The following is an 18,829-nucleotide window of genomic DNA, read 5'->3' as shown; positions in this document are numbered from 1 at the left end:
ATATATTTAAAGAGTGCAATCATATCTGCTCTTATCCTTCTTTTGGTTAGGGAAAACAAACCGAGCTCCTCAAGTCTCCTTTCATACGACAGGCCTTCCATTCCTCGGACCATTCTAGTGGCCCTTCTTTGTACCTGTTCCAGTTTGAATTCATCCTTCTTAAACATGGGAGACCAAAACTGCACACAGTACTCCAGATGAGGTCTCACCAACACCTTATATAACGGGACTAGCACCTCCTTATCCCTACTAGAAATACCTCGCCTAATGCATCCCAAGACCGCATTTGCTTTTTTAACGGCCACATCACATTGCCTGCTCATAGTCATCCTACGATCAACCAGGACTCCTAGGTCTTTCTCCTCCTCCGTTACTTGCAACTGGTGCGTCCCTAGCTTATAACTAAAATTCTTGTTAGTCATCCCTAAATGCATAACCTTACACTTCTCACTATTGAATTTCATCCTGTTACTAATACTCCAGTTTACAAGGTCATCCAAATCTCCCTGGAGGATATCCCGATCCTTTTCCGAATTGGCAATACCTCCCAACTTGGTGTCGTCCGCAAACTTTATCAGCCCACTCCTACTCTTGGTTCCCAGGTCAGCAATAAATAGATTGAATAAAATCGGACCCAAAACCGAACCTTGAGGAACTCCACTGGTAACCCCCCTCCAACCCAACAGTTCCCCCTTCAATACTACCCTCTGCAGTCTCCCCTTTAACCAGCTCCTTATCCACCTCTGGATTTTCATTTCAATCCCCATCTTTTCCAATTTAACCAGTAATTCCTCATGCGGTACCGTATCAAACGCCTTACTGAAATCCAGATATATTAGATCCACTGCATTTCCCTTGTCTAAAAAATCTGTTACTTTCTCAAAGAAGGAGATCAGGTTGGTTTGGCACGATCTACCTTTCGTAAATCCATGCTGTAAACTATCCCAGTTGCCATCGGCCTCCTGTTCCGTAACCACTCTCTCTTTTAAAATTTTTTCCATGACTTTGCATACTACAGATGTTAAACTAACAGGCCTGTAGTTGCCCGGGTCACCTTTTTTCCCCTTCTTGAATATAGGAACTACATTAGCTAATCTCCAGTCAAACGGTACAATCCCCGAATTTAGAGATTTATTAAAAATCATCGCTAACGGGCTAGCAATATCACTCGCTAATTCCCTTAATATTCTAGGATGAAGAATATTCTCTAGGAGATGTCTGTGATGGTAAAGATTTTGCAAACAGAACTTAGCTGACAAAGATGAGATAAAAAAAAATTGAGTTCAGCATCAAAGTCTTGAGATTGTAAACTCTTTGGGGCAGGAACCATGTCTTCCTATGTATTTGAACAGAGCTCCAAACTTGATTGGGAAGTTTGGGTGCTATTGTGATGCATATAATACATGCTCATCTTCCAATTTTTCCCTCCTTTTATGAAATTCTTTTGGTACTTCCTGGCTTACTCAAGAGATCCCAGAATGCATCTTTCTATGACAGCACAAATATCAAAATCTCTTCACAGCCACTATTTGTCCTGTCATAGAATGATGCATTCTGGGATCTCTTGAGAAAGCCAGAAAGGAGTAATACTAAGAGGATTTCACAAAAGGGAGCTTTTTTCCTCCTTTCTGCTGTGACTGCTCTCACTGATTGGTTAATGGGGAAACACACATCTCAATTTTAATTATTTTTTTTGCAGTTTATTTTAATTACGCATGAAGCAAAACTATTCTAATGCTCACTCCTCCTTGTCTGTATTTGCCCTGCAAAGCTGTAGGAGTAAATACTTATTTTGTCAGTAAAGTAAGCAACTATGACTCAGAGACTCACAGTTGAGAAAGAAGGTGCCATATTTACGGTCACATTTTAACTATGATGCACTTTAAGAGCCTGGTTTTTAAAGGCACTGAACACCCACAGCTTCCATTGATGAAGCTGCAGGTGCCCAGCACTTCTGAAAACCAGGCCCTAAATCTTCTTGTGGTCCCGGATTGCATGGTAAATAATAGCAGTAATTCCTAAATGCAGACTTCAGTGTTGTCAAACAGTAAATCTAATATTATGCTGAATCTTCCCCTTCCTTCCTCCCCATTTTTAGCAAAGCGATATCTGCTAACAGATGATATTATACGATTGCAAGAATTTCAGCAGAAGAAGATAGCAACTGAACATCAAATTTATGGCAATAGAGGTACAAGTATTTTTTTTATTGAACAATATCATCAATATTAAAATTAGCATTTAATATTTCTGTTTGTTCCAGTCAAGGCCGCCAAACCACAGTGCAACTTTATAACTTTTTAGAACAGGTAACTGTTTTCTTCTACAGGGAAACTTAGTACAAAATTTAGTAAATGCTTAGGTATCCAGAAGAGGGTTATGCCAATAATTCTTAATCCACTTTGTAAATTAGCAATTTTGTGCTATTCAGCTATTTCCTTTCTCTCAACCTCTCATCTTGTATCTCCTCTGATTCCAGTGACACCTGTAAATTAAAAATACGAAAGATGAGTTCAGGATCTCCAAAATGAGTGTGGAGTGAAGTCTTGGATTGTTATTGTTAATAGATAAAGTCCCATTAGGGAAAATCTAGAGGTTCCTTCTCCCTTTATTTAATGAAACATAAATCTGCTTTATGAGGAGTTCATAAAGGTTATGCAGGACTTATCTTCATGAAGCTGTCTGAGTATACACAGATTTTGTTTCTGTTGATAACTTTTTACTCTCACAAATGCAAGAATTATCCCAAAGAACAAAATGAGGTTTGTTGTTGAGGGGATGGGGGAACGATGTTCTGTGAAGATGTAAAACCCAATCTTTGGGGGGGACAGAGTGGGAGCTGAGAGTTATTTCCTGAGATAAAAGATAGAAACAAGTGTTAAAAAATTTAATTGGCAGTATATATAGGGTAAGAGTGAGATACTCATAATTTAAACATGGGATGAATGGCATGAAACTGTGTCACATTAGCGCCCTGGGGGAGAGAAAAAGCAATGCAGGTGAGACATAATCTGTGGTTGGCCATTTGACCGATCCTAAAAAGAATCAGTCAATTGACCGGTCATACATTGATCATATATTTTAAAGCAGTGATTTATTAGAACACTAACCAAAAAAAAAAAGTAAAATTTACGGTCCCCAATAGGCTTAGCCTTAGGTAGATAATTATGACTAATTACAAAAAACAAGTTACTTAACAGTTATTTTAACTCAGAAAATTGCAAAATGCAATGAAATGAAGTTGTAAAAAATGAAAGAATGGTACCAGGATGCAGTTAAAAACGTAGGCTCCCACCTACATTAGGCCATTCTTGCTGGAATATTTGGCAACATTTGACTTCGGTCAAATAAATAGGTGTCAAATGACATTATTTGAGCAGTCAGTTGACTGGCTTGCCAAGCCTAACATAATCACAGTTCTGCTGTGGAAATTTGCTTTCTTTCAAAATAGCATAATAAGTTTCTTCATACTTATTCATTTTTCTGGTACTTTGTATAGATATACCATTATTTAAACAGTATTCTTTAAAAATATTAGGCAACATGGCAATTCTTAAAAGCTTTTAATGTTGAAAAAATAGTGCTTCTTAAAACATCAAATGCTTGTTTTGTGTCTGATGTAATAGCGTTTTTCAGATGAATTCTCCCTAGAATGTGGTTTTACACTCTGTGATGTTTACTTTGGGTTGCGCAAATTTGGACTAGTAGTCCCACAGTTGATCAGGCCTTCGCCACAAGGAAAGCAACGGATTGGTGGACTAATAATTACAATACTAGTAGTATTGATTTGCACAGATCTGTTAAAAGTAGATGTCTGTTTTTTATGTTTAAAAGGGCTCTCTTCCATTTCCACTGCTTGGTTCACTCATAAGATCCCTGCTATAGTGGTGGAATTTCAGTATGCAGAGGATGTGGAATAAGATTCATAAGATATATATTGAACTTATTAATGTGGGTCAGGCACTGTTGCTAAATGTAGGAACTAAGCTTTATAGGGATTCAGGTCATACTTCACCTTGTTTGTCTACTTAGCTGAATTATATTATCCCCTGGGAACTAATGGATCTATAATATGTCAAATCCCTAGTTTATGGTGCATATGTTGGGTGTGTTCTTATTTCCTGCACCCACCATAGCATTTGAAAGACCAAGAGACGTAATTACTTTTTTTTACCAAGATCCTATGGTTATAGCCTGTGCATTTCTGTTCTAGCTTTAGAAGAGCATGAGACATCTCTTCTCCTTGCTTCTTTCACTTATCTAGGACTATGAATCCCCCAGGCCAATACTGTTATCTGGTGATTGGTGTAGTCCCATGCCTGTTTGAGTCTACAACTGGGATGGGAAGAAAGAAAGAAGAGTGTCAAAGCTCTTGGGGTTTTTACTTTTATATCCCATACAGTACACGGTGCAGAAGAGTCTAGAAAAACTTTAGATTTGAAGCCCTTTTTAAACTTGCTGAGTCCCCCTCTCTTTCAGACATTCAGATTTTCAAGGAAAACCCCAGATATGTATTTCTTTGTGGGCAGTATTATGCCTATTACTGAGGAAATCCTTTTAACACTATGACCTTGTCTACACTACAGATTACTTTGGTATAACTTACATCGCTCAGGGGTGTGGATTATATCGACCTAAGTGCCAGTGTAGATAGCACTCTGTCAGCAGGAGAGCTTCTCCCACCAACATAGCTATCACCTCTTGCAGGGGCAGGAGTTATTAAGCCTATGGGAGAGCTGTCTCCTGAGAGTATCTCCACCACAAGCAGTGAGAGAGAGTTATACCTATCTCCTAGAACTGGAAGGGACCCCGAAAGGTCATCGAGTCCAGCTCCCTGCCTTCACTAGCAGAGCCAAGTACTGACTTTTGCCCCAGATCCCTAAGTGGCTCCTTCAAGTATTGAACTCACAACCCTGAGTTTAGCAGGCCAATGGTCAAACCACTGAGCTATCCCTATCCTAGCTGCAGCGGTGCTGTAGTGTAGATGTAGCCTATGAAATTGTCATACTTCTGGTACAGAATATAGTATACTGACTGAAGGAGCTGTGTCCAATAGACTACTGCAACAATTTGTTTACTTTCAGATTCATATTTTAGAAATATTGAAGAAAAATTGAAGAAAAATGGAATAATCCTCAAAGATGAGTTAAAAACATTGCTGCATTTGTGCCAGACACCAGACGATGTGGAAATAGCTAAAAATGTTATTTACAGGTAATTTAGAAAAAAATCCAAAGCAAATTGTTTTCTCTGTTTCCTTGTATTTTTCATTTATGGTAATTTTATTTGTAATGTATCTTTCTAGCAACTATGAAACGCTGAGCTCAGTAAAAGGAAAAATGGTTATGGAGAGTGAAAAAGCCACTCACACCTAGATGTTGCCCTGCAGAAAAAGATGGAAGCATGTTGGCATGAAAATAGCCTTGCTACTGCCTGTACTGCTTTTGCTTTGTAAATAGAGGACTAGAGTATTTAGGACTGTCAATCCAACACATTTTACAAGTAGCATGTGTACTAAAAAAATAATGCAACAAAACCCAATACAAATAAATGCTGTAGCGATATATAGGCCCACTCTATTGCTAAACTAATAGAGATTAATTTGTGGGCAACAGAAGAGATGACATTATTATTATTACTGTTCACTTCATTATTTACTAATTGGAAAGAACATTGTCAGCTCCAGCCATGCAATGATCTCACTGTTGTTCTAAATACCATTGACTGTATACATGCCTAAGCCATTTCATATGCAGATTTCATTGCCTCTTGAAAGTCATAATTAGTTGCAATTTTCCACTCCTGATGTATTTACATTTTAAAAATCTTTTCTAATCAGGTACCATACAGAGAACAGAAATGTGGCCTTTGGTGAGTTTAAATTTGGACCCCTTTTTATGAGGCTGTGTTATGAGCTGGACCTTGAAGTACCTGCAATAGAACTCATCAAAGATCAGGTATCTTCCCTTTATATATATATATATATATATATATATAATTTTTTTAAAAATTATTTTCCATTTCAATTCTAATTTTGGTTAGTAATATGTTGCATGTCCTGACCTCCTGTGAGCTCAAAGTTATAGTAAAGTGGAAGATTTGTAGAAATAATGGGAAGTTATTTTCTAAGATGCAGAGGTGTGTGGGCTGATTAGCCAGTGCTGACTTTCCAGTCTCTGCTTTTCTCTATTAGGAACAATAATTGAAAACATTGAACCAAACTAGCATTTCCATTGTAATTGGGAGGTTAGCTGGATTTCAGAATAATTACAACATTCTCTATAAAATGCATTGAATAGAAGTAGTTCTTCAATCTACCGAACTCACCTAATATTGGTAAACGTATTTCACTGATGCATCGTTTGTTGTTCTCTAACATCATCTTTGGACATTGGTGATTCTGAGTTTTTTGTATAGAAGATTAGGCCCAGATTTAGAGATGTTGAGCATTTGCAGCAACTCTTGAAGCTTACGAGAGCTGTGTGTGCTCAGCACCTCTGAAAACCAGTCCCTTAATGCTTTACAATTATAAAGAATAGTTTTTGGACAGCATTTTGAAGATATAAAATCCTATATACATGCTACCTATTACAGGGGAGATGTAGAGAGAGGATATTATCAGCCTGTTCCAAAGCCCACTGAAGTTGATGGAAAGACTCTCTTCGACTTCACTGGGATTTGGATCAGGCATTAATTTAGTAACATGGTTGATCACATGCCTAGCTGTAAGCATGTAAAAAATCCCTTGAAATCACTGAGGCTGCTCGCATGCTTATTCAGGGATGTCTTTAAATAAATCTCTTTGAATTGGGGCCTATGTAAGAAAGGCCCTGAGTTCTTGCAGAACTGATGAATGGTATTAGATCATGGAAGGCAGCTGTCACGGTTACCGGGCCAGCCATATCTTAAATACCTTTGTGTCTTTCTCAAGTGCACCCCTCAGGTGACAGGCCTGGCTTCCTGCACCTCACTCTCGGTGGAACCATGTGATCCAACTACTCCTAGATTGAGTCTTGAGACTGTAGCACACCTGTTTACCCAACCATGTTAATCCAACAGGCCCAACCAAGTTTGGCACCTGTAAGCCCCTTTTTCTCCAGGCACCAGTGCCAGCTGATTAAAGTGACTCAAAAACAGCATCTTCAAAACAAAGTAGCATTTAATTGCCAAAGAGAACACAGCATTTAGGCAAAGGGTCAACACAACAAAGAGTTGAATATATTCCCTTACATAAGCTTAACCTCCCTATTCATAGCTCAGGTGGGTCTGACTTATTCCCATCTGTGGGTTGAGAGAGCCAGCTTGCTTGCTACAGTCCCTGTGTATGTCTCCGTCAGTCTGGGTGTCAGCCTCAGGGTATGTCTACACAGCAAAAGTGCACTGGCTAGCCTACCCAAGCAACCTTGAATCTCGCTCAAGCTAGGGTGGTAAAGATAGCAGTGTGGACATTATAGCATGGGTGTCAGGCAGCATGGGCCAACCACCTGAGCTCAGACCCACCAGACCACCTGGGTCTGAGCTCAGGGTGGTTAGCCTTTGCTGCCACACATGCCATAACATCCATGCTGCTATTTTTAAGATGTGAGCGTAAGTGAAACTAAGGAATGTCTGTCTACTTGGGCTGGTAGGCATACCCTGACAGACCAGCTAGCTCAAGCCTAAAGCACCACTTAACTCAAGCTAGAGATTTGTGTATGTAGATGGGAGTCCAATTAGGGTGTAACACTCAAGCTGACTGTACTGTAAAGACATACCCTACGTTTTTGGAACAGCTTGATCCTAGGTTTATATACCTTTCCAGACTATCTGGAGCCAGGCAAGGGCTATTCCCAATCCACAGGTACCCCATTGTTTCTCCAAGGAGTCTTATCTTCATCACTGCCATGTCTTTCCTGCTGGTTTCTCGCTTAACAACCTCCTTTGATTTAACTTCTGGCAGTCAAGCAGGTTAATGTGGAACAGATAACCAGAGGGACATGCCATATTTATAAAAATAAAAAACTACATGTAATTAAGGCTACAATTTTTTTCACAGAAATTTTAAAAAATGTGATGGCAGAGGTGTGTGAAAACAAGGCCATCTCACGGAAAGGGGAAAAGCAGGGGGGCCTATGGGAGAGGTTGGAGAGTGAGCCCATCTCGGTGAGGAGGGAAGACCCTGAGGAAAAAGGGGGGCTGGAGAGGAAGCCTGCCTTGGACTCACCCCACAGCAGCGGCTCCTATTGTGTAGGGCTGGGCCTGGCTCCCTGCTCCAGGCATTGGTACTTGGCTCACTTGGACACAGTGCCACTAGGTGTGGCTTGTCCATCCCTCTGTATATGGAGGAAGGAAGGGCTGAATTGGATTGTCATTGTGACCTAGTCCATGGGTCGCAATACCACTCAGGTTTGATGTCTCCGCCCCTCTGTCACCATCTGCAGAGTGGCGGACACACCAAACCTGAGTGGCCCTGCGACCATGTGGGCCAGGTCACAACTCTCAGAAGGGAAAGGAGCTGTTGCTGCGACGATCGCGGACTTTATTCAGATTCATGATTATCAGAAACACTGATCTCCCCACCAAAGTCGTAGCCTTACGTGTAACCCCTTCATTCTCCACAGTAACATTCAGCTGTCACTAGTGCAGCCTCTGTGGATAGAAATTCAGACTGAATATACCTCTAGCATTGTGTTGTCTCTCACACATTCATTTCCCTGAATGCTCCATGTTCAGTATAATTTCAGTGAGGGAAAATACGCTAATTTTTCATTCTAAGGCGCTCTCTCATTGAATTCTCTGCCCTTGGTAATTATAGCCTTAGTCCTGATCAGCTCACCACTTTTGTTCTGTGTTCAGCAAAAAAACCTCCTTCAGTTTGATGGTGCTGGCATTTTTTCCCTCAAAGACATCATTAATCAGTGTTCAGCTATAGGAAAACACAAACCTGGATTTGTAACTGTTAAGCTTTCAAAGTAGCCCATGCCCAGTCAGTTCTGTTTGTACTAACTTAAAGGGCATATCCTGCCATCAATCTTTTTTGAAGTAGAACTCAGTGGGAAGTTCTTCAAAAATCAATGACACAATATGATCTAAAGTTCAATGAAAAATTAAAGATTACTCCACTGGGGGACACAAGGAGAACTTTGAGAGCCAAATGTATCACTTATGGGGACATGGCCAGTTCACAGCTGGAGGACATGCTGTATGTGGTAAGGAAGGGCCTAATAGCAATTTTGTTTAAAACTGGCTCTGTTTATACGTTTCTTCACCAGACTCTGCACGGCTTCTTCTCTGATAGCACATCATTCAATATTTTGATGGATATGTTGTTTAAAAAAGGTCATTACGAAAGTAAGTACTAAAATAAATATGTCAAAGCAAATGCATTTTGAGCAAGGTACACGTCTTCAATATAACCATGAATCTATTTTAAAGCTATAAATAACACTGAACAGTATGCTTCTTTTGGCTAGCTGAGCCATATGTGATCACTCTTGGATTTGAAAGCAGCACAACAGTATGCAACAGCATTTGAAGGGCTCCATAATGTGTACTTATTAAGTACTTGCAGCAGCACTCTAGCCTCCCATTAGCAATACTGTACAATTATGGTTGAGGCAAGAGCCTTTTGTTTTAGACTCCTATTTTCCAGGGGCTTAACTTCTCTAAAAATGTCCTTTAGACTGAAATGTCTCATGCTTTTTCCCCCTACACTGTTTTGTTTGTGGTATGGGGAAGGTTGAAGAAAATTTATTCAGGCATTTTTGTGGGTGTTAGAGCATGTGGGAAAAATATGTTTGTAAGAAAATTGTTGAGAGGCTCTGTTTGTTTGATCTGAAAACACGTACAATCAGAGTGTCTTCCCCACATCACTGCCATTGTCTTAAAACCACAATCTCACCCTTTATGAAGACCTGGGAAGCTGTCTCATGTGGCCTAGAAAGGTTTTTCTGACATGAAAATCTAAAGCACAATGTAAAGTAAGGTTGAGACAAACCCCCCCCCCCTTTTTTTTAATTTGAAGAATATCTAGCACAATGTCCTGGCATTTGGCAAACCTGATTTCAATATTGTCAGGGTCAGTAGGTCAGGAAGGCAAGCTAACCTGGAAATGAGCATATTAGAGACTGTATACAGGGCCAGCATGAAGAGAAGTAGCTGGGAGCTTGTGGGAATTCTGTACGGGATTAGTGAAGGGAGTTTGGCCATATTTGTAAATGGCTACTGCCTGGTGTCTATTGGGATCTGGGAGGATGATAAGGAGGCATATAATTTGAGAATCACATTTGTATGAATATAGATTTGACAATAAGACAGGATTTTCATACAAATTGAATCTAAATCAAATATTCATCACATCTCTTTTTTTTTTTTAAAGTAACAGCTATCTCTACCTGGCACTGATGCAAGGTTTTCTGAAAATGTATCATTTATATGTAAATTCTTTTTAGATTAATAGTTCTTAATCTGCAACATTATTTTAAATGTATATTTTTTGGGGTTCATATACTGTAATCTTGTTTTTTCGGTAGTAGATGGGTTATGCATTAAGTGTAAGAGCCCCAATTAGTGAAATACTTAACTACAGGATGAATATCTGTTTTTTGGCAGGTGCCTTGGAAGTGCTGGGAGAAATGAAAAAACAACATATAAAATTCATCAAAGATACCTATTTACTTGCATTTGCAATATGCTACAAACTGGTAAAACGTTTCATTATTTCCATGAAGAAGTTTTGTGGTATTTTATTTTAATTAGATTTATCTTTAAAATTTCTATTTGATACCCTGCCGTTGTTTCTCATCTGCTGCAAACACTTCAGTTGGAAACCTAAGTCAATCATAGATTGCTTCTTTGTCAAGTGTACAATATATATTGCACACATCAAAAAAAATGTTAAGTTTGCAAAATTGAGCACTCATAAATTAGGAAATGCCAGAATTAAGATTTCCTGTGCAACTGTAATTCATCCCCCTTGTGCGCATATTTTATGATACAGTCTATAATCATATGATTACATACTATTTTTTCCACAGGACTCCTGCCTCATTCAGTGGCAGTTCTGCTATTATAATACACTCCAAACTTGGCATTCAGCACTTGTTATTTCCTGGAATATCTGCTCCTTGCAGAAATGTCAGTGTATGCTCAAATCATTCACTAATTTTGCATTATAGGCAAACATTATCTAGGGACTAGACTGGGGCACCCAAATTGGTGTCACTTATGATCTCTGTTTATCTAAATTTGAACCCAGTTCTGCAAAAATGAAATGTTAAGGATATTAACACAATATTTTTTTCTGCTATTTGTGCCACCCTAGAAAAGATTTCCTCCTTTAGTTATAGCTCTGTAGGAAATCCATACTTACAATTTTCCATCATCCTCATTGGGAATACAGCCACTGGCTCCAAAATAATGACTCCATGGTAAACTCAGTTCCCAGAATTTTTCAGCTAAATGTAGGAGATATTTTTTATTTTCACTAAAGAAAAAGAGTTGGCCTAAAACACTATATCATGGTAGTGAGTTTTACAGTCAATCATTCTCAAACTCCAGTGGCCTGAGGAGCACCTTCAGGTGGTCCATGGAGAGCTGGCTGGTCACATGGTGACGTTATCTGATGGCCTATAGAATGGGAGGTGGAAAGTGCTCAAGAATGAGAGAGGAGATTGTCCACTATGTAAAAAGGGTGGGTCCCTCTGCCTGCAGGCAGATTGGAAGCCCAGACCTAATAATTTAAATGTAGAAAGTTAATATTTGGGAAGTTATGAGCATGTAAAAACTTGGGTTATAATCAAACTATTTTGTTATCTAAATTATAGAGATTGCTATCAGGTATCTACTGTAATAAGAGTAATAATATAGGGCCAGATCATGGCCCAAGGAGCAACCCCCTGTTAAAGGGCTTTGATCTTCACTCCTACCAGTCCAGCATCTCTAAGGCATCCTTAGCCCCTACCTGCAGTAGCTGGCATGCAACAAGTTGTGAGGAGTATCAGCAGCACATACAGTCCACTGCTTCGACACTCCTCCCCCAACAGATCAACATATGTAATTTTGTGCTAGAGGATCATGGACCTCTGCTGTTCATACCCCTAAAATTCTGATTAATATCCTTGTATAGTCTGCTGCAGAGAGCTGCAGAAGAATTTGGTTTCATTGCACACAAAAGTATGTAGCATCCTGCAAAGGTTCAGTGGAAGTGCTTGGTTTCTACTGCTTTTGACCCTAGTCATGCTTTTAGGAGAACCTGGCCCGTCCTCACTTATTGAACATAGCTGCTAAAGGAGGGTGAGCTGAGCAGTGGTTTCAAACAATCACCCAGTTAAAATTTAACAGCAGTAATACATTTCCCATTTCATTCAAGACAAGGTGCCTTTGATAAGGGGATATGCCAGGATAGCCTTTTATGCACTAAAGACGATTGAAAGGAGATTATTTGAAATTTTAGTCTTTCATTGGTTCTGCCACCCATCTCTTAAAGTGGTACATACTAAAATGATGGCTTGGGGAAAGTATATTACAGAAGCTCTATAGAAGTGCAAAATATTATTGTTAATATTGCAATATAGGAAGCCTTAGGAAAGCAATAAGCACACTCTTACAAGGAGAAACACTCTAAAGTTGACTGTCTTCGGATGTAAAATTATGATGCTACTATAAGTAATAGTAATATGTAATTATAGCTGTATAGATTTATTTTGAATAGCAATACCAGGAGCCTGCTCAGAGAGATGTATAGGATTTAAAGATGGGATTATTGCTCATGGAATTATTGTTTAATCTTTGCACAGAAGTGTTTTTAAGGTCAGACAACTGAATATTTCAAATCATTGTAAGGGATGGCTATCAGCTGACTTCAGCAGGTGGTTTTTTCTGCTGCTGCCATGAAGGGCAGTACCTCTCTTAGGAGAACAAAACCTTTAGATAATAAGTCTGTCTGCTAATCATTGGAATAAGTATCCAAAAACATACTTTTAAATAAAATTGTAAATAAAATAACACATGAAGGGTCATTAATAGTAGTGAAGACTGACTCTCACAATAATAAAACAGCCTTAAACACTGAAAGACACTAATCATAACACAGTCAGCGGGTACATTGCAGGTGTAATTCTTGAAGCCGTGGCAACAGAAAGCAGGAACAAGTATTAGAAAAAAAATTAAAGGTGATTAACTAAGCAGAAAATACATAGACAAACTCATCACACTTTATTATATGATCCCATTAAAAATAGTGATGTAATATCAATGAGTGCATTTGGCACATCGATCCGCACAGTAAGACCCTGATCCTGCTGACTTCAATGGGACTGCTTGTGTGCATAAAGTTAAGTGTATGTGTGTAAGTCTTTGTAGCAGCTGGCCCTAACAGAGTGCATGTTTAAGGCATTAGTGGAACATCTATGTGATTATTTATTTCCAAGAAATAATGCAAGGTATCCATACTGAAGAATTAGCAAAAATCTAAGCTATATTAGAATTCCTCCTACCAAACTACCTTTCAAAATGTATTCTGTAATAATCCTTATGGAAACAAATGAATTCTCAAGTTCCTGGGTACAGTCTTCTCTTAGATTAATGCTATCTAGAAAGCATATGGATTTCCTTTGAAATCCAATGCAGCTCACAAAGCAATGTAATGATGAAAAGTCAATTTGTTTAGGAGGCATGCTGGAGGTGGGAGGGGAAGTGTCTATAGTGCTAAGCACAATGGTTCATGGGGCCGTTTTAGCGAGCAGCCCACAATCAGGGCAATGCAAAGGTGGTTTAAAGTCACCTTTGCTCCCACAATCCTACCTCCCCTTGATTATACCTTTGGTGCTGTCCTTCTCAGGAATTGCTGCACAGAATTTGTTCTGTAGCATAGTGTAGTTTGGTTCAGGTGTGATGACCATTTGAAAAGATGTTTGTCTTATTAGTCTTATGATATATTTATTTTTACATGCAATAAATCAGCAAATAAAATTCTGAAATCATGTGAAACGTTTGCTGCTTCTCTAAATTGATAATGACAATGTGGATTTAAATGTCTACACAGAACAGTCCAGAGTCTTGCAAAATCTGCACAAAGTTACTTGAAGAGGCTCAGTTAAAAGGAGAGAACATGTCAAGACGAGCATACTGCTTTGCTGTAGCATTTGCTCTGAAACAGGTACTGGGGTTTTATTTTTATTTAGTCTTTGATTCTGTTGACTTTCTGTGCAATGTGGTAGCAAGCAGAAGGAAAAGAAAAAGGTGTGTCTGTCTACCACTGTGATTAGGCCTTTGACAAAAAGCGAATAATATAACTGCCATTTAAAATGTGTGGGAATTTGGAAATTCTAGAATACATATTCAGTCCAGTGCACAGTTATTTAGCCCTATTAATGCAAAATCCCAACACAGTGTGAATTGAGATGGCTGCTAACAACAGTAGTGCCCAGAGGCCAAAGACGTAAACGTGGACCCTGCCCTGAACATGTTGGTGAGGTTGTTAATGATGGCTTAACTCATAACTTCCTTGGTATGAGTGGGGGGGAGGGGGTCAGAGAAAGAGAAAGAACTGTAAGTTAAGTTATGCTCTAGGGAATATTTTGGATAAGTTCTATAGCCCTTGTTACATGGCAGGTCAGACTAGATGAATCAATGAAAAAGTTAACAAAGCTCTTTGGTAATAACTAAATACCCAGGGAAATAGTAACATAAATACAAAGGCTGCTGTAAATTAGTTGCCTACTAACAGCTTTTGAAACTGAAACAGAATACCACAAAATAGGAACACCACATACAGAGGCAGTGCAAATATCTTTACACTGCGCTGAGAGCATGCTCCAAACCTGACACAGAAGGGACCATCTTCAGGTTTCTGAGGCAGCATAATCTGGAAGACTGAGCAGAGGAATGGGAAAATTCTGAGTTCTAATCCAAGTTCTGACACTAGATGGTTACGCAATCTTAAGCAATTCATTAACCCTCTGTGTCACTTCCCCATGTGTAAAATGAGAATGATACTTTCTACCTCACCAGAGTGTTCTAAGGACCAATTAGTTGATGTGTGTATAGTGATTTGAATGTGTAAAGTGGTATTTAAATATTCAGTCTCCATGCTCATTCAATCCTTGGCCCCCCTGGTGCATCTCTATGAGCATAGTATAATAATATCAACAAGTGTACTTTATTAGTATCGGTGGTGGTGGTGGTTCTTGTGATGTCGACTTCTTTCCACAGCCATTAGGTTAAAACCAAAATCTCATTTCATATACAAATATGGAGTCTCATTCTTTTGTATTCATAATGCCTTTATTTTGCTCACTAAAATATTTTAAATTCCTGTTTTACAAATGGAACAGCACCCTTGGATGTACCTGTATATTCCTGAAGATATGGGGACTATGACATCATGTCTCATTATGTGCTTAAGAAGCGTATATAGTGATTTGATCACACATGTAGTGCTGCCGTATAATAGAACCGTAACATGTGCCTGGCTATGTCCACAATGTAAAAGCGCTGAACAGTTTCCCGCTAGTTCAGCAAGGTATTTAAGGAGGTGAGAGTCTTATTGTCTCCAAGCTACACACCCTTCAGACTGGGGACTTAAAGTCTAAAGGCTCAAGATGCTACCATACGGCTTGTCTACACTATGAAATTAGGTCGAAATTATTAAAGTTGACCTGTAGCCTCCGATTTTACAAAATTGACAGTGTATGTCCCCACTATGCACATTCGGTCAGCGGAGCGCATCCCCACTGTCATGGGTAGCATTGATTCAATGGAGTGATGCACTGTGGGCAGCTATCCCACAGTTGATACTGCCGATTGGAATTCTGGGTTAGGCTCCCAATGCCTGATGAGACAAAAAAAATTTCGTTAAGTGTTTTGGGTACATATCATCAGCCTCCCATGATGCACTTGGCTCCTATCTCCCTCCCTGAAAGCAATGGCAAACAATCATTTTCGTGCCTAAGTTGGGTTACTTGTGCAGACACTATAGATATCAAGCATGGACCCCGCTCAGCTGTACGCTGTTACTGTGAGCGTCACAAACACCTCGTGCATCGTCCTGCAGTATTTGCAGAGCTTACCCAGGAGCAGCCGCATGGAAGAATGTGATGCCATGCAAATAGCTGCGCTGGAAGCCATGGAACAGAGCGATTTGCACATTCTGGCAGCGGCAGCCAGACTTCTTGACACAGTGGAACACCGCTTCTGGGCCATGGAAACAAGCACAGACTGGTGGGACTGCATTGTGATGCAGGTATGGGATGAGGAGCAGTGGCTGCATAACTTTTGAATGCGTAAGGCCACCTTCATGGAACTTTGCAAATTGCTTTCCCCAGCCCCGAAGCAGAGAAATACCAAAATGAGACCTGCTCTGACAGTTGAGAAGTGACTAGTGATAGCCCTGTGGAAGCTTGCAACACCAGATTGCTACCGGTCAGTTGGGAATCAGTTTGGAGTGGGTAAATTTACCGTGGGGGCTGCTGTGATCCACGTAGCCAGGGCAATCAATTCACTTTTGCTAAGAAGGGTAGTGACTCCGGGAAACGTGCAGGACATAAGAGGATGGCTTTGCTGTGATGGGGTTCCCTAACTGTGGTGGGTGACAGATGGAATGCATATCCCTATCTTGGCACCAAACCACCTTGCCAAAGAGTACATAAACCGCAAGGGGTACTTCTCAATGGTGTTGCAAGCGCTAGTGGATCACAGGGGCCATTTCACCGACATCAACGTGGGATGGTTGAGAAAGGTACATCACACGCGTATCTTTAGGAACTCCGGTCTCTTCAGAAAGCTGCAAGAAGAAACTTTCTTCCCAGACCAGAAAATTACCGTTGGTGATGTTGAAATGCCAATAGCTATCCTTGGACCCAGCCTGCCCCTTGCTCCCATGGCTCATGAAGCCATACACAGGCAGCCTGGATAGCAGTAAGGAGCAGTTCAACCATAGGCTGAGCATGTGCAGAATGGCAGTAGGATACCCCTTTGGACATCTAAAGGGGCACTGGTGCAGCTTGCTCACTAGGTTAGATCTCAGTGAATGCAATATTCCTATTGTTGTTGCTTACTGTGTGCTCTATAATATCTGTGAAAGGAAGGGAGGAAAGTTTCTGGCGGGTTGAGGGGTTGAGGCAGATCACCTGGCTGCCAATTATGAGCAGCCAGACACCAGGGCAATAAGAAGAGCACATCAAGACGCACTGCGTCTCCAAGAGGCTTTGAAAACCAGTTTCATGAATGATCCAACACTGATGTGACAGTTGTGTGTGTTGTTCCTTACCAACCTGCCCCCTTTTTCGCATGTACTGCTCTGTAAACTAAACCCCCACCACCACAGTATGCACAGTGATTAAAGAGCCTCTTGTCCTCAATTCATGCATTTTTATTATGCTAACAAACACTGAGCAGAGACAGCAATGAATAGCAATGATAACCAGTAAGGGCCTGATAACACAGGGAGGGAGGGGTAAGAACACACAGCTTATTACAATTGCACTGTCTAGCAATCACAGCTGTGGGAATGAGAGCTTTCTGCTCCATGAACCATCCCCTGGAGTTGAGTTCAAGGGATAACGGAACTCTTTCTCACCCCACCCCACCCCAGCCCCGCATTCTAGGACATCTGGGAGAGGAGGATATGGAACTTGGTGAGGAGGGCAGCTGGTTCATCATTGGGTGCAGTGGGACTCTAAGGTCTAGCTGCCTTTCCTGCACATCAACCAGAGGCCTCAACATGTCTGTTTGCTCCCCCATAAGCCGCAACATCTCTTGCATGTTACACTCTTGTTCCCTGCATGCTTTCCTGTCCTCTTGTTCAGTGCGGATGCTCTCCGACAGTGTGAGCCTCCATGCATTCAGCTGGGCCCTGTCAGCCTCGGAGGAACACATCAGATCACAAAACATGTCTTCCCTTGTCCACTTTTTTCACCTTCTAATCTGAGACAGCCTTTGTGCTGGAGTGGAGGAAGCGCTCAGAGAAAATGTTGCAGCTGCAAGGAAAAGCATACATTGTTGAAAACAACAATTCACAGCAGTAAATACATTCCCTGAGGCACTCAGCCAAATTTTGTGTTTTAAAAGAGCCTGCCAGTAAGGTACAACAAATGACAGAGTGGTGGGCAGCAGATTTCGATTTGCAGGCAGGCCTGGTAAGCACACATGAAAGGGTAGGTGGTGTAAGGGCACACCTGGGGATATTTTTTTGGTGTGGAAACTACTGGCACATAAAGAGGCTTTTCCAGGGAGCACCTTTTGCTTGGCTGCACTGGCTGCCACTGTATCCCAGTTGTTTACCTCAAATTAAACATTAACCACAATTGCATTTAACCCCTGTAGTGTTATTACAAGTGTGCACTCACCGGAGGTGCCTTCCCCACCATCACAGTCCCGCATCAGTGGATCCTGTGAGGGGATTGCCTCCAGAGTTAGGAAAAAGGTCCTGGCTTTCGGGGAGAATGGATCCTCCACTTGCCTGCTGCACATTCTCTTCCTCCTCCTCTTCCTCATCAACAATGTCCGTTTTTGCCTGGGTCCCCTGGGAGGTATCCAGGGAGAGTGTTGGGGTACTGGCGGGGTCCCTGCCTAGAATCGCATGCAGCTGCTCATAGATGTGGCATGTCTGTGGCTCAACACCAGAGCGACTATTTGCCTCCCTTGTCTTCTGGTACGCTTGCCTGAGCTCCTTTATTATCACATGGCACTGCTATGTCTTCCTGGTGTAGCCTTTTTCTCCCATGCCCTGTGCAATTTTGGCATAGATGTCAGCATTTCTTCTGCTGGTTCAGAGCTCTGCCTGCACAGGCTCTTCTCCTCACACAGCAGTCAGATCCAGTCTCTCTTGTATGCTCCACGCTGGAGCACA

At 40.8% G+C, this 18,829-nt stretch overlaps 1 protein-coding gene and 1 long non-coding RNA gene across 3 annotated transcripts in view; one reads left to right on the top strand and one right to left on the bottom strand.

Moving 5' to 3' along the window:
* PTCD2 (pentatricopeptide repeat domain 2) overlaps window positions 1-18,829 on the top strand; it is a 32,988-nt gene that overhangs the window by 4,136 nt on the left and 10,023 nt on the right. For both annotated transcript variants that reach the window (XM_045021271.1, XM_045021272.1), the window contains exons 2-7: window positions 2,099-2,191; window positions 5,085-5,214; window positions 5,840-5,957; window positions 9,252-9,330; window positions 10,591-10,682; window positions 14,024-14,137. In XM_045021271.1, coding sequence (XP_044877206.1) covers window positions 2,099-2,191; window positions 5,085-5,214; window positions 5,840-5,957; window positions 9,252-9,330; window positions 10,591-10,682; window positions 14,024-14,137 — 626 coding nt within the window. The remainder of the gene's footprint in view (window positions 1-2,098; window positions 2,192-5,084; window positions 5,215-5,839; window positions 5,958-9,251; window positions 9,331-10,590; window positions 10,683-14,023; window positions 14,138-18,829) is intronic.
* Window positions 2,421-18,829, bottom strand: part of LOC123372795 — a 50,664-nt gene continuing 34,255 nt past the window's right edge. Inside the window, exon 3 of the long non-coding RNA XR_006580450.1 lies at window positions 2,421-2,485. This is a non-coding gene — a long non-coding RNA (uncharacterized LOC123372795). The remainder of the gene's footprint in view (window positions 2,486-18,829) is intronic.

The sequence above is a fragment of the Mauremys mutica genome, chromosome 6 (genome assembly GCF_020497125.1).
Source record: "Mauremys mutica isolate MM-2020 ecotype Southern chromosome 6, ASM2049712v1, whole genome shotgun sequence".
NCBI classification, from domain to species: Eukaryota; Metazoa; Chordata; order Testudines; family Geoemydidae; genus Mauremys; species Mauremys mutica.
This window is presented reverse-complemented; position numbering and strand designations above follow the sequence as displayed.